Source organism: Girardinichthys multiradiatus, chromosome 13 (assembly GCF_021462225.1).
Source record: "Girardinichthys multiradiatus isolate DD_20200921_A chromosome 13, DD_fGirMul_XY1, whole genome shotgun sequence".
Classification (NCBI taxonomy): Eukaryota; Metazoa; Chordata; class Actinopteri; order Cyprinodontiformes; family Goodeidae; genus Girardinichthys; species Girardinichthys multiradiatus.
The window spans coordinates 6,780,111-6,806,708 of NC_061806.1; the positions used below are offsets into that span (position 1 = coordinate 6,780,111).

The 26,598-nt window shown below is 40.8% G+C and overlaps 1 protein-coding gene across 1 annotated transcript; it reads left to right on the forward strand.

Annotated features, from left to right (window-relative positions):
• Window positions 1-26,261, forward strand: ilf2 (interleukin enhancer binding factor 2). The gene is made up of 15 exons (XM_047382777.1): window positions 1-154; window positions 807-866; window positions 1,874-1,916; window positions 2,193-2,297; window positions 2,388-2,465; window positions 2,585-2,687; window positions 3,186-3,251; window positions 5,522-5,638; window positions 6,038-6,116; window positions 6,212-6,299; window positions 17,761-17,822; window positions 18,942-19,056; window positions 19,282-19,372; window positions 20,643-20,798; window positions 26,100-26,261. The coding sequence occupies exons 1-14, from the start codon at window positions 150-152 to the stop codon at window positions 20,792-20,794; spliced, it is 1,164 nt and encodes a 387-aa protein (XP_047238733.1). The 5' UTR covers window positions 1-149; the 3' UTR covers window positions 20,795-20,798; window positions 26,100-26,261.
• The last annotated feature ends 337 nt before the right edge of the window (window positions 26,262-26,598 follow it).

Below are 26,598 nucleotides of genomic sequence, written 5' to 3' on the forward strand. Positions count from 1 at the left end.
ATAATTCGAGAGAAGAAGAATTAAAAAAAAGAAGAAGAAGACGACGTCTCTTTGTGTGCTAACCACGTATTGGGTGCTCTTCATACATTAAATCTGTTTAAAGCAGTTCTCTGTTTTTTTTTAATTTAATATTCAAGACGTCGTACGCAATGAGGTAATTGTGATTAAATTCTCATCGGATAGTTGATGGTTTAGGAGCAGTTTGTTTACCTGATCTTGGTATATGTGTTTTGGTGGCCCAGCTTGCTTTAGCTGCCGCAGCTGAAGGCTAACATGAAGTTAGCGGCGATGTATGAAGCTGCTTGAAGCTAGAGATACTCCTGAGAAAAGAATCAGTTATCATTGATCCTTTGTTTTAGGCTGTTCGGCTGTTTATCTGTAGGTCTTCCATCTGGGCAATATGGGCACATCTTTTTTGGGTAACGTTTGTTGACATTGCTTGTTAAAGTAGTTTTTAGCCGAAAAAATGAATTCCCCTTTTTTTCTTTTTTAAAAAAAAGTTCTAAACAGAATTAGCTTAATGACAGCCGTTTTCTTAAAGTGAGCTGCCATGATTTCTTTATGTCTAATGTTGAGGTCAAATAATTCCACCAGATATAATAATACAGCCTCAACACCCCAGTCCGGATGTCGTGAGAAAGAACAGATGTAGAGCAGGAAATTAAGATTAACACAAGTTTAATTTGGTAAATGATGGTGCGAACTGAACTAATAGTATGAAAGTAAATGCTTTTAATTCTCAACACTAACATCACAGCGTGTGTTCGCTGTAGATCTGTCCCTAACATGTTTCTGTCTAAATACAGAGGAGACCGCGGCAGGGGCCGAGGGGGCCGCTTTGGGGGCCGTGGAGGACTGGTTCAGGGGTGAGTGTGTTGTAAAATAACAAGCGGCAGTCACTATAGTCAATAACTACAACTTTACATTATAAATATCCTTAAAAAAACAGTGAACTGAATCAGATACACTGAAATGCTGAAGGTTTGCACCAGACATTTTAAGCTCATGTAAAGTCGGACAAAGGGTGAAGCAGTGGCAACGCAGTGAAGTTAGTTTTAGAGATAGCCCAAATGTTTTATTTATTATTTTGGCAAGCCAAATAAAAATGGTTTCTTTAGTGGAATGAAGGGCTGGAAAGATGGCAGAACAGAGCAGGTTCATGAAAGAGTGAACATGTTAAGAGAAGCTCTCAGCATAATTAGAATAAATAAATAAACGTGTTCTTAGGATCTTACTATTTTAATAAGATCTAATAAAATCATATACCAGTTTCCTTTTATGAAATGTAAGGAATTATGATCACGGAGCCTCAGAAGTGGAACCCTTTTTTTGAGTGTGTAAAATTTAAAAAGGTTGCTTATGTAGATCAGAAAAGAAGCACATTTATTAACCCATAGTAAACATTGTTTCTCTGAATTTAAGAACAACTATGTCAGACAGAATGAGCAGAAATTATGAAGAAGGTTATTCTAAATATCCCAAAACATGACATTATCTACTTCAGCAATTTTTTTCAATAACTCCTAAATTGTTTCTCTTCATCCTTCACTTTAACTATTAAAATGGAAACAAACAAGTAAAATTACTGTAAACGTTTTTTGTTAGATTAACAATAATTTACATTGTATCAAAAATTGGTACAACATGTCCTATATTGTTTTAATTTGAAATTACTTATAAACTGAATGGGTGTTTTATGAAAATTAAACTATTTTGGGCTTGGCCAAAGCCCCCAATGTTTCAAGACCCAAAAACACCCCTGTGTTCCAAAGACTAGCAACCCATTGTTGCTAGTCTTTGGAAGATGTGCTCTGATGTTTACTTCTGCTGCGAATCCAAAACCACTAATTCTTATTTCTTCTCTACTGTTCAGGTACCGACCATTTGTCCCACACATCCCGTTTGATTTTTATGTGGTAAGTTATGATATTGTCACATGAGGTGCTTTGTGATAAGGAACAATATAATTTAAGAATATTTAAATGTAGATTGCAAAGCTAGTTGTTTTAGATGTGGAAGGGTTCTTTCTAATGTCTTAACATCTTGACATCCTGGGTTACCATATCATTTAGTTGTGTGATTACCATTAATCACACAATAATAACTGTCTTCTCCAACAGTAACAATAGGCTGTTAGTTGAGGCAATGATAAGCTGCTGTAAGTACTGAAGCAGATTTTTGTTTGCCACCAGTGTGAGATGGCGTTCCCCAGAGTAAAGCCTATGCCTGATGAGACTGCTTTCAGTGAATGTCTGCTGAAAAGAAACCAGGACCTGAGCCCCACACCCGCAGAGCAGGTCCGCCCTCTTACTGTACTATTGTACTTTTTAATCAAACATTATTCTGTCTATTAATAATTTCGGTTTCCTGTTCTTTTTCCACCGTAGTCCTCTATCTTGTCTTTAGTTACAAAGATCAATAATGTCATCGACAACCTGATTGTAGCACCTGGGAACTTTGAAGTGGTAAGTCACATATCTTACATTTAGACCAGTTGCATTTTCCAAAAAGTAAGTATAAAGTCCTGATGCCATAAACAACAATTTACTTATGATCTTAATAATCGCTATGCTTTATTTAATAGCAAATTGAAGAGGTCCGTCAGGTCGGCTCATACAAGAAAGGCACCATGACAACAGGACATAATGTTGCTGACTTGGTTGTCATCCTCAAGATCCTCCCAACATGTGTGTAAAGGTTATAATAAAGGAAATTAATATTGTAATTAAACCTTAAAGCCAGTCCTCGTTGATGATTCAGTTTGTGTCACTGCTTTTGTGGTCACCTGAGTCATTTAGTCTTGTTTTCTACACAGTCTGGAATTTGATTAAGTATTTTCCAGGTCTCTATATATGGAAAAATATTTGCATTTCCACACTTTATCCTATTGTCTAAATGTTGTATCTATCTTTGGCTATTTCTCTATTAATCCATCTGTTAGTCTGGCTCTGGAAAAGTATGAAATTTTGACAAGAAATATGTTTCACCCTAAGGCATTGATGATCCAACATTTTGCTGGTTTTAGCTAATGAAGCGTGGGGAGAAATAAAAGTGATGGATTAGTTTAGTCGACAAAATTTCCGTGCTTTATACGATCCTTTAATTAACTTCATATGGTAATCAAGAGTTTCTTTGGAAATCCATTGGTAATTTGATATAAGTTTGTGTGTTTTAATCTTTAACAGTGGAGGCAGTAGCTTCTCTTGGGAACAAAGTTGTGGAGACCCTTCGCACCCAGGACCCTACAGAAGGTAAAGTCAGTGGGAAAGCATGAGAAGATTGTATTCAGTCACTGTCTTTGCCTACAGTCCTTTCCCAGGGTTTTTATGACATTTCAAAGAAGTTGTAGTGAAGTCAGGAAGCTCATGTTAACACCACTGTAACAATCTGATCAGATTTTTCTTACATATAAAATTCTCAATGGATTCTAATAGAGATAAAATAAAGAACGCCTTGAAGCACCTTAAAAGCTAAGAACTTTAAGAATTGTGGTGTGTCAGTATAGATAAAGGCTGGCCTAAAAATGATATTCCAAAATGTGTGTGTGTGTGTGTATAATACACTGCTCAAAAAAATAAAGGGAACACTTAAACAACACAGTATAACTCCAAGTAAATCAAATGTCTGTGAAATCAAACTGTCCACTTAGGAAGCAACACTGATTGACAATCAATTTCACATGCTGTTGTGCAAATGGAATAGACAACGGGGAAATCTTTGGCGATTAGCAAGACACACTCAATAAAGGAGTAGTTCTGCAGGTGGGGACCACAGACCACTTCTCAGTACCTATGCTTTCAGGCTGATGTTTTGGTCACTTGAAAGTTGGTGGTGCTTTCAAACTCGTGGTTTCATGAGACGGACTCTACAACCCACACAAGTGGCTCAGCCAGGATGGCACATCAATGCGAGCTGTGGCAAGAAGGTTTGCTGTGTCTGTCAGCATAGTGTCCAGAGCCTGGAGGTTCTACCAGGAGACAAGCCAGTACAGCAGGAGACGTGGAGGAGACCGTAGGAGGGCAATAACCCAGCAGCAGGACCGCTACCTCCGCTTTTATGCAAGGAGGAATAGGAGCACTGCCAGAGCCCTGAAAAATGACCTCCAGCAGGCCACTAATGTGCATGTGTCTGCACAAACGGTTAGAAGCCGACTCCATGAGGATGGTATGAGGGCCCAACATCCACAACTGGGGGTTGAGCTCACAGTCCAACATCGTGCAGGACGCTTGGCATTTGCCAGAGAACACCAGGATTGGCAAATTCACCACTGCCGCCCTGTGCTCTTCACAGATGAAAGCAGGTTCACACTGAGCACATGTGACAGACGTGACATATATATATATATATATATATATATATATGTACATGTATATATGTATACATGTACATGTATATATGTATATATGTACATGTATATATGTATATATGTACATGTATATATGTATATATGTACATGTATATATGTGTATATATGTATATATATATATATATACACACACATATGTGTGTGTGTGTATATTTAATATCCCTAGCCACACTGAGCCATCTGTCGATCTCCCACTCCATTCTTCCCCTCACTCATGAACAAGACCCCCCCAAGATACTTGAACTCCTCCACTTGAGGCAGGAACTCCCCTCCAACTTTAAGAGGGCAAGCCACCCTTTTCTGGTTGAGAACCATGGCCTATAGAACTATAAAAATCAACTTGGCTCCTTGTTTATGAACTCGGCTTCTCTATTTGGTGCCTTTATATCCATGTTGGCTTCAGCCATGCAGCCTCCAATAGTGTCCTGAGTTTCCTAACTTGTTTTTACCTTTTTTTTAAATTATTCAACAAACTAGCCAAGAACCGATGCAAATTTAAATGAGCTCGCATCTCTCTCCTCTACGATGACTTGGGAAAAAAGTCCTGGTTGTTTAAACTCTTGTTTATAGAATCACCCCTCAATTATTATTTTTTTTGTAATTAAGTCCTTTGTTTACTGATTAAACATATGTAACCCAACACTCTGTAACTCTGGTCAGGCTATTTAATTTTTTTCTGCTGATGCCAGAATTGGGCCGCTCACTTGAAACAAACTGTGTGCTCAGTTTATACTCTTAGTAGCATTAGGGAAAACAAAGCTCCCTGCTATTTATATTTTTAAGGGTAAAGATGCTAAGGAATATTTAAATCAGTTTTAGCGATCAAGTGTTTTTATATCCCATGTAGCATAAATGTTCATTTTTGACTTAACTATCTAAATATTATCCTGTCCACTTTAAATGAAATACTGTCACCTACTGCCAGATGGAATGCAAATACTTTATTGTACAATACTGAGAATAATGGTTAATTTTCTAGCATATACTGCGTCAGTTAAGAGTTTTATTTCCTAAAACACCGAAGTATAATTTTTGTGTTATTGCTTTTTATCGTGGATAAAGCTTAAACTAGCCCTGTGAACGTTTTGGCCAGGTTTTAGTAAATTGTTGTTTTAACACTGTAAATGTCTTGCCTGACCGTGTGTCTGTTTTCAGTGCTGTCCATGCTGACCAATGAGACGGGCTTTGAGATTAGTTCATCTGATGCTACCGTTAAGATTCTCATCACCACCGTGCCACCCAATCTGCGCAAGCTTGACCCAGAACTGCACTGTATGACTATATTTAAGACTGAACACTAGACTAACATAAATTATGACACAAACGGTTCATGTCCAACACATGTCTGTGAGGGCGACTACCTTGAGCCATGGCGTTGGAAATGAATGTGGTTCAATCCAAGTTGGCACCTTGCTGCTTATAATTGGGATACAATGTTTGTGCTTAATAATTTTAAGCAATTAGTTCTTTTTATCATTTTCATTAAGAAGAAAACATGCCTAAATTTGTATGTTTCTATAAATTTGCAAAAATCTGTGCCAGTAGGGTATAAAATTTGTCAATAATTGAAGACAGTTTCACACAGTATACCTTTAAATTTATTGTTTTTTTTTCATGGATGTACCCTGGTAAATGTGTTTAATAAAAATTAAATGTTCCTTGTCTCCTTAGTGGACATCAAGGTGCTACAGAGCGCCCTCGCTGCCATCCGTCATGCTCGCTGGTTTGAGGAGAATGCCTCTCAGTCAACGTGAGAGCATTTCTTGCTGCTGTATCCTGTTGCTGTGCTGGCTCTTGAATTTCACCACCACTCAACTGACTTTCCTCTTTGTTTCTAATTGCTAGAGTCAAAGTATTGATCCGCCTCCTAAAAGACCTCAGGGCCCGTTTCCCTGGCTTTGAACCTCTAACTCCATGGATCCTGGACCTGCTCGTAAGTTCCATTGAGCTGATATTTATCTATAAGGTGTATTGTTCAAAACATATCCAGTAGTACATGTAGACCAATGAACAATTATGTCACAGACTCGGCCTGTGAAATTTAGCCATACGAGAACATACATGTAGGGGTGGCTGATATAAACTTAAAGTTTTATCACAATATTTTGGGGTACTATTGTGATACTGATAAAAGTAATGATAAACTATAAGTTGTTTTCAGTTTTTGGCATGTTTAGGAGTCATAGGAGTGTGAGAGGCAAGGTAGATTCAACTGGCTTTATTCATACTTGAATGATAAACAAGCCGCCTGTCAAGTGGCAGCAGTGCTCAAACAAATCAGCAGGCTTCCTGTACCTAGGGTGACCAGATATCAAAAAACCGAATGCATATGAGGGACATTGTGGGACACATTACCAACACTATGATGAAGTCATAAATTTTAATTTAACAAAGATCTCAAATTACATTATTCAATCTCTGCCTGTTAGTGCACAACAACAAATTAGCACAAGTTTAAAAAAGCTTTTAAAGTTTACCACTGGTAATCTTAGGCTGCTACCTTGTATGTCTGGCAGGCATCTCTGGGTTTGAGTAAAAATTAGTTCATAGATCAGCAGGTGGCTTTTTCAGCTGTGCATTTCTTGTGCAACTCACTTCACATCGTGTGAAATTGGAAAAATAACTTCACAAAAATCAGAGATCACCATTCACGAAGACGAAGTAACAAAGCGAGCTTGGCAATAGAAAGGACTTACGCTTAAGGGGAAAAGAGTAATAATGGACCAGTATTATGCCTCGGATGTGCTGTGAAGGCGACGTGAATACACTGAAGTAAAGTGGGTCCTCAGAGAAGAGAAGATCAAATTCCAGACCCCATTCCCGACCAAGCTGAGGGCATATTATGTAGATAATACAGCTGTCTACAATTCGGCGGTGGAAGCGACAAAAGACATGGCGAGTTGAGGCTTCTCAGTCACTGTCATTAAGCCTCCCCAAATATGGGCGGACATGATCAAACTTACTATGTGTACCAAACCGAAAGAGATGGACAAGGGGAATCCAAAGAACGTATTGCGGGAGGAATATAAGAAGAAACTGGGCGCCTTCAGATGGGAATAATAGGCAAAACTAAAATAGGCAACATGTCAATGGCTCAGGAAAGTTAAGTATGGGAGAAAGGATCAGATGGGACACTTGTATCCCATTTTTGTTGAAGAGCTTTGGAGTCGGGGGATCACAAAAAAGAAGTGCACACTAAATGCACTGCATTAATCAGGTAACATCACCAAAGGGCCCTTCCCAACCCGAGAGTTGTGAAGGCCTCCCTCAAAGTCACTCACCAACTATTACACCCTGGTTGATGATAAGACCAAGATAAAAGAAGTCTTTTATAAGTGGGCTTGTGTTAGACCGATTTACAAAGTTAAATGTTCAGAATGTTCAGTGTTTTTCTTTGTTTGAGTGGCAAATAGGGGTCATTTGTCATACTTGATCATGATGTTAATCTATAACTCATTGCGTTGTCAGCACTGATAAGAATCATAACATACAATGTAAAAGGAGTTCTCAATCCAATAAAAAGGGCTAATATATTAGGGAAAATGAAAAAAGAAAAGGCAGAAGAGCTATTCCTTCAGGAAACGCATCTCTCTGAGACAGAGAATAACAAATTGATAAGACGAGGCTTTAGTCGGGTATTCAGTGCATCACATAAATCAGGACGTAAAAGGGGGTAGCAACTTTAATTTCTAAAAAAGTGGTATTTGAAAAAGTTTCTGAACATAAAGATAAGGAAGGTAGATACAGCATGGTGATAGGCAGACTCGAAGGACAGGAAATTACCTTTATCAACAACTTTTTATAAGTGCATTTTTGACATGATAACGAAAGCACGCGGTACTGTAATCTGTGGTGGTGACTTTAATGCAAGATTGAATCCACCCGAAGAACCATCTAAACAAATTATATCTAATAATAATAATATTGGGAAAAAGTGAAAGTTAAGAGAATGTTAAAGTAGTTGGGGATAAGTAATGTTTGGCGTAAACTAAATCCCAGAAAAGTGGACTACATTTTACTCGGCAGCCCATCGTTCCTATTCAAGAATAGATTATTTTTCCATATACAACAAGGATGTAGGTGGAGTGGAAAAATGCCACATTGGGCCGATTGATCTTTCAGATCATTGCCCTCTTAATATAGAAATAGATGTTAATAAAACAAAGACTCCATTGTTCTGGAGAATTACCACAGGCATACTCAAGGGGAAAATTAAAGATGAGGTAAGACAAGATATTAAAACATATATACAAGACAATGACAAGTCTCTACTGTAATTTTATAGGATGCCTGTAAAGCAGTCTTTAAGAGGCAAAATAATTGCAAAATCAGCCCTTCTAAAAAAAAAAACTAGACAAAAAAAAAATATCCTTGAAAATAAACTGGCCGAATTAGAGGGGAAAAAATAAAAACAAGGCGGATCCAGAAACTTAACAGAAAATGGAAAAGTCAAAGATGAAATAAACCAAGAATTACAGACAAAATAAACTGCTATTCCTAAAACAGAGCTACTATAAAATAGGTCCTAAATCAACAAAGCGTTTAGCCTATAAATTCCAAAAACAAGAGGAAAGAGTTATATACAAAATCAGAAAACAAAATACTAAAGAAGTTACCTATAAAGGTAAAGAAATAAGAGAATGCTTTAAAAAATCCTACCAAAGATTATATGCTTTAAAAGAACAAGAAGTCAATGAACCCAATTTATTATTAAATAAATTGTTGTTACTTACCATATCAACTGAACAAAACAAAGTTCTGACCAAAAATACATCAGCTCAAGTATTAGAAAAAGTTGTAAATAATTTAAATTTAACAAATCACCAGGAGCTGATGGATTCAATACTGAATGGTATAAAACCTACCTGAAAGAGCTCTTCCCCCATTCTTTTAAGAACATTTAACTGGGTTATGAACGAGGGTCTGACTCCACCTTCCTGGAAGGAGACAATAATCACTGGTACAATAATCACTGGTAAAGACAAATTGGATTCTTCAAAGTATCGCCCAATCAGTTTACTTAATCAGGACTACAAAATATTTACCTCCATATTAGCTAAAAGATTGGAACATATACTTCGAGAGATAATAAACCTAGATCAGACAGTATTTATTAAGGAGAGATGGACCAGGGGCAATATTAGAAGAACATTACATGTGATCAACCATATTAAGACAGATACACAAGCAATCATACTGGGGTTAGACACACAAAAAGTGTTTGATACCGTGCAAACTGGAACGAAATTGAGTGTGAGAGTGATGATATCCCCATACAAGGGGCAATTGGTAACATAGATTTAATTAAAGACTTGAAGGAACTTAATCAGTGCACAGAAACGGCACTTAGGACTTGATCAAAACTGAAAAAAAATATATATATATATTTTGTACCAATCAGATGGATATCTTACGATCAAAATTTGACCCCTAACAAAACTGACAGCAACTTTAAAAAAAAAAAAAAAAGGTCTGAGAATGGCCTGGTGAAATATAATGATCTTTACCATAAAGGCTGCCGGAGCAACTTTCAAGAATTAAAACAGAAATATAGCCTTGACAATAAAGACCTTTTCCATTTCTTACAAATTAGACACTACTTAGAAATAACATACAGAGTTGAACCGGACAGGCCTTTCCTAAATATTTTAAATATCTTTCTCTAAAGTCATAACAGTCAGTTTTCATGAACAAATTGATATCAAGGATATATAATGCATTACAAAACATGGAGGGAGACGATACTGGAAGAGGATTACACGCTTCTTTTAAACACCAGCCCAGACGGCCACAAATGCTGATAAATCATGCTGTAGGTCATGTGGGTCTAAACAAGCTGATCATTTTCATGTCTTTTGGAAATGTACCATGTTACTTTCCTACTGGGGCAAAATCAAGGAGTGTTCTCATAAAGTCCACCATCATCTCCACAGTCTTGAGTGGATTAAGTTCCAAGTGGTTCTGACAACACCAGTGTACCAGCCGATCCACCTCCTGCCTGTATGCAGGCTCATCACTGTCCTGGATCAGTCCAATAACAGTGGTGTCGCCTAAAAACTTCAGGAGTTTCACAGATGGGTCCGCTGAGGTTCAGTCATTTGTGTAGAGAGAGAAGAGGAGTGATCCTTGATCCACTGACAGGCCGGGACTTTTAAGTTGGATAAACTTCTGGTGGAGGATATCTGGGTTGAAAGTGTTAAAGGCCGTTCCGAAATCCACAAACAGGATTCTGGCGTACATCCCTGGGTGGTCTGGGTGGTTCAGAATGAAGTGTAGTCCCAAGTTGACAGCATCATCTGCCGACCTGTCTCGGTAGGCAAACTGCAGGGGGTCCAGCAGGGGGCCTGTGATGTCCTTCAGGTGCCTTAACGCCAGTCACTCAAAGGATTTCATGACCACAGATGTCAGGCCGACAGGCGTATTATCATTTAATCCTGTGATGGTAGGTTTCTTGGGTACTGGGGTGATGGTGGAGAGTTTGAAGTGGGAGGGAACCTCACACAGCTCCTCACACAGTGACTTGTTGAAGATCTAAAAGAAGATGGGTGCCAGTTGGTCGGCGCAGGCTCTCAGGCATGATGGGAGACAGGCAGGGGGTCTGAAGGTAGGGGGCTGGTTGCTGCATGGCAAGAATTTGTGTCTGAATGGGATGTGGAGGAGTTGGGTTGAGGTGTAAACTGCTGCTTTTCATACTTGCAGTAGAAGTCATTCAGCTGATTTGCCAGGTGAGGATTCTGTTTAGAGACGAAATCCACTGGTCCCCGAACCTCCAAATCCACTGGTCCTGCTGGCCCCCTCTAGCCAAGACCTACAGCATGCGATGGGGCGGTTCGCAGCCGAGTGTGAAGCGGCTGGGATGAAGATCAGCTCCTCCAAGTCCGAGACCATGGTTCTCGACCGGAAAAGGGTGGCTTTTCCTCTTCAGGTTGGAGGGGAGTTCCTGGATCAAGTGGAGGAGTTCAAGTATCTCGGGGTCTTGTTCATGAGTGAGGGGAAAATGGAGCGGGAGATCGACAGACGGATCAGTGCGGATTCCGCAGTAAAGGGGGGCACTATGCCGGTCCGTTGTGGTGAAGAGAGAGCTGAGCCGAAAAGCGAAGCTCTCGATTTACCGGTCGGTCTACGTTCCTCCCCTCACCTATGGCCATGAACTTGGGGTCATGACCGAAAGAACGAGATCCCGGATAAAAGCGGCTGAAATGAGCTTCCTCTGTTGGGTGGCCGGGCACTCCCTTAGAGATAGGGTGAGGAGCTCGGCCATCCGGGAGGGGCTCGGAGTAGAGCCGCTGCTCCTCCACATCGAGAGGAGCCAGTTGAGGTGTCTCGGGCATCTATATTGGATGCCTCCTGGACGCCTTCCTCGGGATGGGTTCCAGGCACGTCCCACCGGGAGGAGGCCCAGGGGACGGCCCAGGACACGCTGGAGGGAATATGTCTCTTGGCTGGCCTGGGGACGCCTTGGGCTCCCCCCAGAGGAGCCGAAGGAGGTGTCTGGGGAGAGGGGCGTCTCTGCTGAGTCTGCTGCCTCCGCGACCCGGTCCTGGATAAAGCGGAAGACAACGACGACGAGTACGGATTCTGTTTAGGGTTGGGGGAATGGCTTCTGTAGGCAGTCAGGTTTTTCAAACCATTTCAAACAGCAGACGTGTCTCCGTGTGAGCAGCTTTTCTTTAGCTTCCCACTGTAGCTTCTCTTCACTGCTTTGATCTCCTTGGTCAGTTTTTTCCTCCGCTGTCAGAGCATCGAAAGCACATCGGCTCTCTTCCCTCTCTGCTGTCTTCGGCGGTATAGCTCGTAGAGAGCTGCTGCTCCACTTGCCAGGATATTTGTGAAGCTTTCGTCAAGGAGTGATGGTAAAAAAGTGCCAAGAGAAGACTGTCTGATGTTCAGAAGTTCCTCTCTGCTGAAAGAGATCACCAAATGGTGCCAGAAAGCACCACCAAAACACGCAGAAAATGAGAGCAAAGCTGCGAGGCTGCCATCAGCAGAGCCATCTGGTATCTATCATGGACATGGTCACAATCATGCTAGATGAGAAAATTGCCAAAACACTGAATACTGTCCCTCTCTCCAATGACAGTGTCGGTAGAAGTATAACGGACATTTCAGACGACCTCCAAGAACAACTCACAGAATATCTGACAGACAATTGTTTTTCCTTGCAAATGGACGAGGCCACTGACAGCAATACACTGTTTATTGCCTATGTCCATTTTGGAAGTCAGGATCAGTGTGTGAAGACTTGCTCTTTTGTAAATATGTGAAAGCAAGAGTTACAGACTCTCCAATGAGCTCTTTAATCTGCTGGATGGTTACATAAATGAGCATGGACTGAAGTGGGAAAACTGTGTCTGAGTTTGCAGTGATAGTGCGCAGACCATGGCAAGGTCAAGTAATGGGCTGCTAGCCCTTATCAGGGGGTCTCTGTAAATGCAAAGTGGACTCACTGTATCATACATAGGGAAGCACTTGCATTACGGCAGCTCAGCCCAGAGCTAAATGAGGTTTTAACTGACATCACCAGCGTTATCAAATTCATTAAAACAAGGCCACTGAAAGCAAGACTCTTCTCTGCTATATGTGAGGACATGGGTGCGGACCAAGGTTGTGCTGTTTCACAGTGAATCATGGTAGCGGTCCTGAGGAAATGTTTTGTCACGAGTGTATGAACTTAGAGATTAAATCAGTTTTTTTTGGAGCAGGAGCACATGAATGTAAGAGCAACTAAGTTTGGTGATGAACAATTTCTGCTGAAACTGCCTACCACAGTGATATATTTGGAAAGCTAAATGAACTAAATCTACAGCTTTAAGACAGAGACAAGCACCTCCCTGACCTCATGGACAAAATCAGTGCCTTCACTCTCGTACGCTGGAGACGTGGAATAGGCGACTTGACCAGGGAATTGCTACTCCATTTGAGGAAATGAATGAGTTTGCTGGACTTAACGACGATGAGGGTACCACAGTGATTCCATGTCTGAAACAGCACATCTTAACACTAAATGGATTTAAAAAAAATATACTTTCCTAATGACAGCTCTAAGTTTGACTGGGTGAGGGATCCCTTTAGTGTGACACCTCCTTCTGAATTCAGATCTGCAGAAGAGGACCAGCTGATTGACCTGTCTTCTGACTCCACCCTGAGGCTGAGGTTTACTTCCCAGAAACGTAGTGAGTTCAGGCTGGGTGTGGCAAGGGGGTATCCATTCACTGGATGGAAAGCTATGAACATTTTACTACCTTTTGCAACATACTGTCTCTGTGAAGTAGGCTTTTAACCTGTTTCTGCACTAAAAACAAAATACAGATCCCAGCATAAAATTGAGCAAGAGTTAAGAGTATCAATATCAAATTTGAAGCCCAGATTTGAAAGGATGTGCAGTGCAAAAAGGGCTCATAGGAGCCACAAAACACACCAAGAAGCCTCCTAAATCTTTGCACATCACTTTTTGTTCTTGAAGATTTACTGTGCTTTTGGCCAGAGTGATTTTTCAAATAAAAGAGATACATTTGACTAGGTTGAAGTTGCATAAGTTGTAAAAAATAATGTGAAGATTAATTGCTTTTAAAAATGCTCAATGTAATGTTGACAGTTTGAAGTGTTTCAGGATTCAAGTGCCTTTTACTGTGTTCTGGATATGTTTAGGGTAGAGGTCTCCAACCTTGGTCCTCAGGACCTACAGTCCTGCATGTTTTAGGCGTGTCTTTGCTCCAGCACACCCGAACCAATGATGGTATCGCCTCCTTAGCAGCCATCAAGTGCTGCAGAGGCCTGTAAATTACCCATTTATGGAAGTCAGGACAGGGGTCATGAGGACCAGAGTTAAAGACTTCTGTTTTAGGGAAATGCAAATGTTAGGCACTTGAGCCTACACTCAACGGCCACTTTATTAGGTACACCTATCCAACTGCTCCTTAACGCAAATTTCTAATCAGCCAATTGCATGGCAGCAACTCAATGTACAGGTCCTTCTCAAAATATTAGCATATTGTGATAAAGTTAATTATTTTCCATAATGTCATAATGAAAATTTAACATTCATATATTTTAGATTTATTGCACACTAACTGAAATATTTCAGGTCTTTTATTGTCTTAATACAGATGATTTTGGCATACAGCTCATGAAAACCCAAAATTCCTATCTCACAAAATTAGCATATCATTAAAAGGGTCTCTAAACGAGCTATGAACCTAATCATCTGAATCAACGAGTTAACTCTAAACACCTGCAAAAGATTCCTGAGGCCTTTAAAACTCCCAGCCTGGTTCATCACTCAAAACCCCAATCATGGGTAAGACTGCCGACCTGACTGCTGTCCAGAAGGCCACTATTGACACCCTCAAGCAAGAGGGTAAGACACAGAAAGAAATTTCTGAACGAACAGGCTGTTCCCAGAGTGCTGTATCAAGGCACCTCAGTGGGAAGTCTGTGGGAAGGAAAAAGTGTGGCAGAAAACGCTGCACAACGAGAAGAGGTGACCGGACCCTGAGGAAGATTGTGGAGAAGGGCCAATTCCAGACCTTGGGGGACCCGCGGAAGCAGTGGACTGAGTCTGGAGTAGAAACATCCAGAGCCACCGTGTGCAGGAAATGGGCTACAGGTGCCGCATTCCCCAGGTCAAGCCACTTTTGAACCAGAAACAGCGGCAGAAGCGCCTGACCTGGGCTACAGAGAAGCAGCACTGGACTGTTGCTCAGTGGTCCAAAGTACTTTTTTCGGATGAAAGCAAATTCTGCATGTCATTTGGAAATCAAGGTGCCAGAGACTGGAGGAAGACTGGGGAGAAGGAAATGCCAAAATGCCTGAAGTCCAGTGTCAAGTACCCACAGTCAGTGATGGTCTGGGGTGCCGTGTCAGCTGCTGGTGTTGGTCCACTGTGTTTTATCAAGGGCAGGGTCAATGCAGCTAGCTATCAGGAGATTTTGGAGCACTTCATGCTTCCATCTGCTGAAAAGCTTTATGGAGATGAAGATTTCATTTTTCAGCACGACCTGGCACCTGCTCACAGTGCCAAAACCACTGGTAAATGGTTTACTGACCATGGTATCACTGTGCTCAATTGGCCTGCCAACTCTCCTGACCTGAACCCCATAGAGAATCTGTGGGATATTGTGAAGAGAACGTTGAGAGACTCAAGACCCAACACTCTGGATGAGCTAAAGGCCGCTATCGAAACATACTGGGCCTCCATAAGACCTCAGCAGTGCCACAGGCTGATTGCCTCCATTCTACGCCGCATTGAAGCAGTCATTTCTGCCAAAGGATTCCCGACCAAGTATTGAGTGCATAACTGTACATGATTATTTGAAGGTTGACGTTTTTTGTATTAAAAACACTTTTCTTTTATTGGTCGGATGAAATATGCAAATTTTGTGAGATAGAAATTTTGGGTTTTCATGAGCTGTATGCCAAAATCATCCGTATTAAGACAATAAAAGACCTGAAATATTTCAGTTAGTGTGCAATGAATCTAAAATATATGAATGTTAAATTTTCATCATGACATTATGGGAAATAATGAACTTTATCACAATATGCTAATATTTTGAGAAGGACCTGTATTTAGGCATGTAGACATGGTCTGCAGTTCAAACCGAGCATCTGAATGGGGAAGAAAGGTGATTTAAGTGACTTTGAATGTGGCATGATTGTTGGTGCCAGACGGGCTGGTCTGAGTATTTCATAAACTGGTGATCTGCTGGGATTTTCACGCACTACCATCTCTAGGGTTTATAGAGAATGGTCCGAAAAAGAGAAAATATCCAGTGAGCGGCAGTTCTGTGGGCGCAAATGCCTTGTTGATGCCAGAGGTCAGAGGAGAATGGCCAGACTGATTCGAGCTGATATAAAGGCAACAGTAACTCAAATAACGACTCGTTACAACCAAGGCATGCAGAAGAGCATCTCTGAATGCACAACACGTCGAACCTTGAGGCAGATGGGCTACAGCAGCAGAAGACCACACCAGGTGCCACTCCTGTCAGCTAAGAACAGGAAACTGAGGCTACAATTTGAACAGGCTCACCAAAATTGGACAATAGAAGATTGGAAAAACATTGCCTGGTCTGATGAGTCTCAATTTCTGCTGTGACATTCAGATGGTAGGGTCAGAATTTGGTGTCTACAACATGAAAACATGGATCCATCCTGCCTTGTATCAACGCTTCAGGCTGGTGGTGGTGGTGTAATGGTGTGGGGGATATTTTCTCGGCACACTTTGGGCCCCTTAGTACCAATTGAGCATCCTGTCAATACCACAGCCTACCTGAGTATTGTTGCTGACCATGTCCATCCCTTTATGACCACAGTGTACCCATCTTCTGATGGTTACTTCCAGCAGGATAACGCGCCATGTCATCAAGCACGAATCATCTCAGACTGGTTTCTTGAACATGACAATGAGTTCACTGGACTCAAATGGCCTCCACAGTCACCAGATCTCAATCCAATAGAGCACCTTTGGGATGTGGTGGAACGGGAGATTTGCATCATGGATGTGCAGCCGACAAATCTGCAGCATCTGTGTGATGCTATCATGTCAATATGGACCAAACTCTCTGAGGAATGTTTCCAGTACCTTGTTGAATCTATGCCACGAAGGATTAAGGGAGTTCTGAAGGCAAAAGGGGGTCCAACCCGGTACTAGCAAGGTGTACCTAATAAAGTGGCCGGTGAGTGTATCTTCACAAGCTAAAATATAACTGGTGCTAAATTTTGCACAAAAAATGTCATATACTTTGTGAAAGAGAAAGAACTGATGGAGCAAGGGTCTAGTGTTTACAATGCTTAAAAAAGATTTGAATATTATTACAAATGCACTCCTAGTGATTGATTTGCGCATTTTTTCTTTGCTATGTGAATCAAACTGTTTTACTAATACAAATGGAGTTAACTGAACCTGGAAATGGTTTAAAGCTGTTGCAGATGGTATATCGTCATGATAATTCTAAATTCTTATGATTAAAAAAAAATCATAATAAACAATAAGATAAATGTCCATACATACATACATGACTCCTGGCTGACTTCTTGACATTATTTTCCAGCCAGTGTTCTTGTGGCTGGTATTCTGTTTGTGTACTCCAACTGGATAAGCGATTTCTTGTTAGTTGTATTGGGCTTTAATCTGATTTGTACATGTTTATTTACTCTTACTTGTGGATAATGAGAATCTATTCACTTGTGCAAGATTAAGATATCAACTCTCCTAGCAAGTTTCTTATCAAACCTTGTGCATGAGGTTGTGGTTCCGGTTTTCAGTAGAAAGATATCACATTTAAAAACCTTTCTCCAGCAGAATATCTCTCACTATAAAGTCTTCAGTTGTTCATGTGTAAAAACAGTTTCTATTAGTTCATATTGATGATTTTATGTCCACTGTGTTCCAGGGTCATTCTGCTGTGATGAACAACCCATCCAGGCAGCCCCTGTCCCTAAATGTGGCCTACAGGTCTGTTCTTACTCCAAAGTTCTTACATATTTCACAAAGTCAAATTCAACTACTTTTTAAGCATTTTCAAGGTAAATGTAAAAATTACCAGGAGCTAATAGTGGCAATAAATTGAGGTTATAATACAACTTGCCATTTATTTACGTCTTTTTGTTTACTGTTGTATACGTCACAGGTATGTGCAAAAGTTTTAAATCACCCTTTGTGGCCAGACTATCTCTACAAGTTAGGTTCTGAATGTTTTTTAAAGTTTCTAGTTGGACTTGCTAGGTTTCTGGTCTTGTTCAGTCTATTGGCTGACCACTTTCAAAAGAATGGTTTAAAGAATGTTTTACTAACATTTCCTCTGACCAATTATTAAAACAGGAAAAACAAACTTATGACAAATCAGTGATAAACATTATTCTATTTCTTAAAAAAACACCAAAGATAACAGTTTGACTTGAAATATTCTTGCTCAAAAGAGCTATTGGTTAAAATTTGGCAGGCATCTCTTAGGTCTTCAACTCAATATTGTACAGACGCAAAGATGCTACCAAGTAGCACACCTTTGTACCATGCATTTGTGAAACATTATTTCTTCTTTAACAGGACACAAGCACATGGAGCTGTGTGATATTGAACTGTAGCAAACTATCAACCTTTGTGTCTCACTTTGTTTATTTAGAAATGGTGGCATCCAAGTTTTTATACCCCAGGGTATAGAAGGCTGACATAAAGAACGGTGCAGATATCGTTGAACAGGATTAGCAGGCCTTGCTGAAAAACATTTTTCAAAAGCACTGACCCTCTTCCATGAGCTGCTCATCTGTACATCTTATGAACACTAGATACTGTGCATACTTGGAAATTAGAAATTGCCACCCTCCTTGTCAATTTGTTGAAACTACTGGAAGTACTAAGAGACTTTGTAGTAAAAATTTGTGTCTGTCTCTAATTACTTCTGAATAAGAAATAAGAATTGAATTGAATATAAATGGAAAACCACTTAAGTTTTAGTTTGCAGCACCTTTATAACACCAAATTAAAATGTTAACATGAATTCCAAGCATTGGTGCTAACTCTATCAGATCACAAAAAAGTCTTGACATTTCCTACATATTTTCTGAATTTGTTTAGGCGTTGCCTTCAGATGCTGGCTGCTGGTCTCTTTCTTCCTGGCTCTGTGGGTATTACTGATCCCTGTGAGAGTGGAAACTTTAGAGTGCACACAGTCATGACTCTGGAACAGCAGGTATATGCTTGGCCCTCTGAATTATTGCAGGTCATACATGTTGCTGGTTTATGATTTGATGATTGTGATTCATTTTGTCTTTATGTGGGATTCAGTTTAATAATTTGCAAAACAAAACAAATTAAAAACTAGCATTGAGAACTGTCCTTGACAGCTGCACCATAGCAGCTGAAGAAGTAAAAATTGAAATTTGACATTGTGATAATGTTTCTGTTTTTTTTTCAGGACATGGTGTGTTTCACAGCCCAGACATTAGTGAGGGTGCTTTCTCATGGAGGTTATAGAAAGATCCTCGGCCTGGAGGGAGATGCCAGCTGTGAGAAAAGGCCTTTTCACTACTGTCCACTGAAAACCAGCTCAGTTTGTCATTTAAAACAGAACAATGAAAAATGTTTTTCAGATCGAACTGCCCCATAGGCAAACCAGAAATGTTTTTTTAAATATTTTTTTGCGGCACTAGAGGCCTTTATGTTTTTTATTTTTCGACAGTAGGTAGACAGAAAAGAGGGCAAAGAGAGGGGGAGACATTTGGCAAAGGTCGCCGGGTCCGGGACTTGAACCCTGGACAGCTGCATTGAGGACTATAGCCTCTGTACATGTTGGCACACTTAAACCCTACACCACCAGCGCCGCCCTATCAGAACATATTTTGTTCAGGTGTATGTACGGATGGGTACCAAATTTGGTACTTTTGTAGGTACGGACTGAATTCCGTCGGTACTACAGAGTACCGTTGCACGTAAAATCAATCCATGTACCATTATTTCAGTACCTAAACCCATCATTGTGACCCTGAGGGAGTGGAATAGTGGACGATTTTCCATGGCAGACACGAACACAGCATTGCACGCACAAGAGCGTAATGATATTTGTAGCCGATGATACAGTCAACAAAGCATGTCTGATAGAAAACGCTCGAAAGTATGGCTCCACTTTTCCAAATGCGATGCAGATTACGCACGCTGCAATATTTGTGATGCGAAATGCAAGGCCAGCAGCAGGAATACTTCTAATCTGAGGTACTTGGTAAAGCACAAGATTTTTCTAAAGGCTGAAGAGTGCACAATTTCCATCTGCCTCACATCTATGGGTACAACTCCTGCATTTGGCACCATTAGCACGCCTGCATCCGTTAGCAACTTGTCGTCTGCAGCCGGCAAGTACCGGTAACGATTCCCAGATACCGTATCGGTTCAAATGCGAAAGGTACCAATCCCTAGGTATATGAGTCAGGTGGTGATCAACTGTGGTCATACTGTGATGTTCAAAACATCAATGTGATCAATCATTGAAGTTTAAATACATAATCTTTAAAAGCTGCACAAAATGTTTAGATGGATGTACTGTTTAGCTAGATTTATCATTAGCATCACCATCCAGATCAGCAGCACTGGAAATCAAAAGCTGGTTCTAAATTCACTGTAGCTCTAGGGTTAGGATAAGTGGCCTACAGTTTGTCTTTTGGGAAAATTTTATTTTTCAATTCATTCTCTCATAAGTTTATTTCCAATATTCAGTCGGATATTTCATATTTAGTTTCATATAACTCATAAAAAAAGATTTCATTGTAAACTGTGCTTTCTCAGACTTGGCCATAGAGATGTCTACATGGGATGGTGTGATTATCACTCCATCAGAGAAGGCGTATGAGAAACCCCCAGAGAGGAAAGAAGAGGACGACGAAGCTCTGGAAGAAGGAGGAGATGGAGAGGATGAAAGCATGGAGACCCAGGAATAAGGAGGTTAGAGCAACTTGACACATTGCTGCCGGTGTGATAGATTAACTGGTGGCGAGATTATCTTGTGGCGGCAGCTGGGAGAGGCAGATGTTTTTGTGGGTGTGGCTTTTTAGGACCCTTTTACAGAACCAGGAAATAAACAATGCGAGTTCAACTTAAATAACTACAAAGGCTTGCAAAATACTATATGATTCCGTAAGTTATCCATACAGATCTCAAGAATTACTTATTAAAATGACTTTTTATTGCTTTAATTTAGTAACCATATGTATAAATTGTGCAGCCTTCTAATTTCTATGATGAGTTTGCAGCAATATGTCTTTAGTAGCATGAAGGCGCAATTACAGAGGGGCTCCCCTTACATAAACAAAGCTTTGTTCGCATGATAAAAAATTTACCGAATCATTTGTGACGTTAGCAGGGTTTTGAACAGGCAACAACATAGCCACCTAAAGTTTACAAACATCTGATCTTGGTCGGATATGCTAAATACAGTTCCACTGTTATTCTCGGCAGAAATGTGAGCATAATTCACGAACTGCAGATATGGTAAAGAATCTCGCACACAGATCAGTTGCGATTGAAAGACGCGCCATCAAACCGTATTTCCATGTCCTAACCGTTGCATGATGTGTAGCTGTCTGGGTTGTCCCAGCGGGGGTCATGCAGAACTCAGTGTCTGAATTAGTTCCATGGTTGTCATATTTGCACTTGTGTGCAAACATAAGCGGTACGTCTTGAATAATACATGGAGTTATATTTGCATCCAGGAATTTACATTATGGGAGGACTTGTTGCTCAAAGATGTCTGTTTCGCTTTACAGGATATGGTAAGAAAGACACTCCATTGTGAAACAGATTTATTTTTTTATTCACAAGTACATCTGTCACTAAACAAAGAGAATGTCCACTTTCAGTTACCATTACTGCTTATAGATGCATGTCAGCAGTTTGATTCTTGTATGCTTATATATGAGGGAGATCTGTCACAAGTCAATCTGGTCTTGTGAACGACGCTGTTCTTTGTGCAAAAGTCTGTGCACTGAATGTTTTTCTGTGGATATTTGTTCTTTGCCACGTTGTTGTACCCTGCAAAAACAGAAATTTACTCGTCAGATATGATGTCTGATTAACTTTTTGCGAACAGTTTGGTTACGTTGCCAATATTTTGAGCAGGCATCAACACAGCCACCTAGACTTTAGAAACATCTGTGGTGCGCATAGATTTCAACCTGTTAATCTTGCCACCAGTTAATCTATCACACCACCAACACACCTTCATCACAGCAGCTTTTGCTTTAGAAAGTGTTAAAGGTCTGTAATACAGAACAACAGAGTAGGCCATTTTGGCAAAAGATGTTATTCAAACTGGCATTTCTAAAATAAGGCCATCATTGACAGAATTTTTTACCTGTGCAAATTTAAGTGTCACTTGCATGTTTCTTGTCTTGGGTTATTTAGCCCCATTCTCTGGTTGATTTTTTTTTTCTTCCCCATAACCATATTGCCTGATCTTACAGTCACAATGCTGTCCATAGAAGCATGTACAGTACAGACCAAAGGTTTGGACACACCTTCTCATTCAAAGAGTTTTCTTTATTTTCATGACTATGAATATTGTAGCTTCACACCGAAGGCATCAAAACTATGAATTAACACATGTGGAATTATATACTGAACAAAAAAGTGTGAAACAACTGAAAATATGTCTTACATTCTAGGTTCTTCAAAGTAGCCACCTTTGGCTTTGATTACTGCTCCGCACACTCTTGGCATTCTGTTGATGAGCTTCAATAGGTAGTCACCTGAAATGAGTTTCACTTCACAGGTGTGCCCTGTCAGGTTTAATAAGTCGGATTTCAAGTCTTATAAATGGGGTTGGGACCATCAGTTGTGTTGTGCAGGAGGTGGATACAGTACACAGCTGATGGTCCTACTGAATAGACTGTTATAATTTGTATTATGGCAAGACAAAAGCAGCTAAGAAAAACGAGTGGCCATCATTACTTTGAGAAATGAAGGTCAGTCAGTCCGAACAATTGGGAAAACTTTGAAAGTGTCCCCAAGTGCAGTCGCAAAAACCATCAAGCGCTACAAAGAAACTGGCTCACATGAGGACCGCCCCAGGAAAGGAAGATCAAGAGTCACCTCTGCTGCAGACGATAAGTTCATCCGAGTCACCAGCCTCAGAAATTGCAGGTTAACAGCAGCTCAGATTAGAGAACAGGTCAATGCCACACAGAGTTCCAGCAGCAGACACATCTCTAGAACAACTGTTAAGAGGAGACTATGTGAATCAGGCCTTCATGGTAAAATAGCTGCTAGGAAACCACTGCTGAGGACAGGCAACAAGCAGAAGAGACTTGTTTGGGCTAAAGAACACAAGGAATGGACATTAGACCAGTGGAAATCTGTGCTTTGGTCTGATGAGTCCAAGTTTGAGATCTTTGGTTCCAACCACCGTGTCTTTGTGCGGCACAGAAGAGGTGAACGGATGGACTCTACATGCCTGGTTCCCACCGTGAAGCATGGAGGAGGAGGTGTGATGGTGTGGGGGTGCTTTGCTGGTGACACTGTTGGGGATTTATTAAAAATTGAAGGCATACTGAACCAGCATGGCTACCACAGCATCTTTCAGCAGCATGCTATTCCATCCGGTTTGCTTTAGTTGGACCATCATTTAGTTTTCAACAGGACAATGACCCCAAACACACCTCCAGTCTGTGTAAGGGCTATTTGACCAAGAAGGAGAGTGATGGGGTGCTGCGCCAGATGACCTGGCCGCCACAGTCACCGGACCTGAACCCAATCGAGATGGTTTGGGGTGAGCTGGACCACAGAGTGAAGGAAAAAGGGCCAACAAATGCTAAGCATCTCTGGGAACTCCTTCAAGACTGTTGGAAAACCATTTCAGGTGACCACCTCTTGAAGCTCATCAACAGAATGCCAAGAGTGTGCGGAGCAGTAATCAAAGCCAAAGGTGGCTACTTTGAAGAACCTAGAATATAAGACATATTTTCAGTTGTTTCACATGTTTTTGTTCAGTATATAATTCCACCTGTGTTAATTCATAGTTTTGATGCCTTCAGTGTGAAGCTACAGTATTCATAGTCATGAAAATAAAGAAAACTCTTTGAATGAGAAGGTGTGTCCAAACCTTTGGTCGGTCCCTTATTTTATTAATACAAAGGTATGTCTCCGGATCTCAGCAATTGTACTTCTTATAATTCATGTGCTACATATTTTGTTATTAGATTATTTTTAGATAAAATTTAATGTACTGATGTATATATAAACAGATTGCTGGGACAGTTTTAAGAGCCTAGATTCTTATGGTTAGCTTTTACAAAATACAATAAGGCTCAGCATTCATTTCTTAATTATAGGTATGGAACCTAGTAACTCTTTCTTCATCTTAGATATTGTCTCTAGCCAGATCCTTTTCACAGATGCTGCAGTAGAACAGTAGGACACAGTAGAATTTTGTGAAACAGAACCACACTGTAGCATGGCATAGAAAAATTCTAATGCTTTGTTGGAAGGCAATCGCATGAGTGCAGGCAAGGCTAGACTGTCCAAACCATTACAATGACATTGAAGGTAGTGTAAACACCCTTTCAACTGTTGTGTCAGTTTTAGGCACCAAGTGAAACAGGAGGAACAGATATGTACACTCATAAAAATAAAGGGAACACTCAAATAACACATCTCAGATCTGAATGAATGAAATATTATCATTTAATACTTTGTTCTGTACAAAGTTGAATGTACTGACAACAAAATCACACAAAAATCATCAATGGAAATCAACTTTATTAACCAATGGAGGCCTGGATTTGGAGTCACACACAAAATCAAAGTGGAAAAACACAATACAGGCTGATCCAACTTTGATGTAATGTCCTTAAAACAAGTCAAAATGAGGCTCAGTATTGTGTGTGGCCTCCACGTGCCTGTATGATCTCCCTACAACGCCTGGGCATGCTCCTGATGAGACGCCAACTCCTGGACAGTGTGGTGCAACGTGACGTTGGTGGATGGAGCGAGACATGATGTCCCAGATGTGCTCAATCGCATTCAGGTCTTGGGAATGGGCGGGCCAGTCCATAGCTTCAATGTCTTCATCTTGCAGGAACTGCTGACACACTCCAGCCACATGAGGTCTAGTATTGTCCTGCATTAGGAAGAACCCAAGGCCAACCGAACCAGCATATGGTCTCACAAGGGGTCTGAGGATCTCATCTCAGTACCTAATGGCAGTCAGGCTACCTCTGGGGAGCACATGGAGGGCTGTCCTCATGGAGTCGGTTTCTAACCGTTTGTGCAGACACATGCACATTTATGGCCTGCGCATTTATGCATGCGCTTCAAAGAAATGCCACCCCACACCATTATTGACCCGCAACCAAACCGGTCTTGCTGAAGGATGTTGCAGGCAGCAGATCGCTCTTCACGGTGTTTCCGGCGCCAGTGGTGAACTTGCCAATCTTGGTGTTCTCTGGCAAATGCCAAGCGTCCTGCACGATGTTGGACTGTGAGCTCAACCCCCATTTGTGGATGTTGGGCTCTCATACCATCCTCATGGAGTTGGTGCCTAACAGTGCAGACACATGTACATTTGTGGCCTGCTGGAGGTCATTTTGCAGGGCTCTGGCAGTGTTCCTCCTGTTCCTCCTTGCACAAAGGCAGAGGTAGCGGTCCTGCTGCTGGGTTGTTGCCCTCCTACGGCCTCCTCCACGGCTCCTGGTGTACTGGCCTGTCTCCTGGTAGCGCCTCCAGGGTCTGGACACTATGCTGACAGACACAGCAAACCTTCTTGCCACAGCTCGCATTGATGTGCCATCCTGGATGAGCTGCACTACCTGACCCACTTGTGTGGGTTGTAGAGTCCGTCTCATGCTATCACGAGCGTGAAAGCACCACCAACATTCAAAAGTGACCAAAACATCAGCCTGAAAGCATAGATACTGAGAAGTGGTCTGTGGTCCCCACCTGCAGAACCACTCCTTTATTGAGTGTGTCTTGCTAATCTCCAAAGATTTCCCCCTGTTGTCTATTCCATTTGCACAACAGCATGTGAAATTGATTGTCAATCAGTGTTGCTTCCTAAGTGGACAGTTTGATTTACTTGGAGTTATATTGTGTTTAAGTGTTTTCTTAATTTTTTTGAGCAGTAGATATCATGAGACATTTTGTAATTGTATCTAATAGGATTATTCTATGCTGTTTGTTTAGCATCAGAAAGTTGTTGTGGTGCAGTTATTAAAAAATAAAGTTTGTTTACTGCTCTTCTTCTGTCCACAGTGAACTTAGCTGAGCTTAAGATGACATGTATCCTGAGGAACCCATCAGAGGAGCTCCCTTGGAAGTCATTTTCTTAAAAATGTTACTTTTGTTGTGTTTTTCTCTCCCTTCGTTTGGTTTTCTATTTCTTTGTAAAAGTGAAATAAACATGTTTTCAGTTTGGGTTATGTGTTTTGATGCAAAGACAAGTGGGTTTAGATGATGAATGACTGGAGGTTTCTCTGTATTTTATAGTCTCAAATTTCTTGAACCTGTTAACGTTAGCTTTAATTACTCCCATCTAGTTTACAGTAACATCCCATTATTCCCGTATCCAACAACTTTTAAATTGCAGAATTGAAACATGAGGAATTACAGTGATGGCACTGGGTTCCAAATTGAAAAATTGGTATTCATTTGCTTTTACATATTGCATGGTGATCAATAAAATAATTTGGGTATGTAAAACGTGAGCTGAAAACCGTGTAGAGACGAACATCTAATTTTTAAATTTGAACAT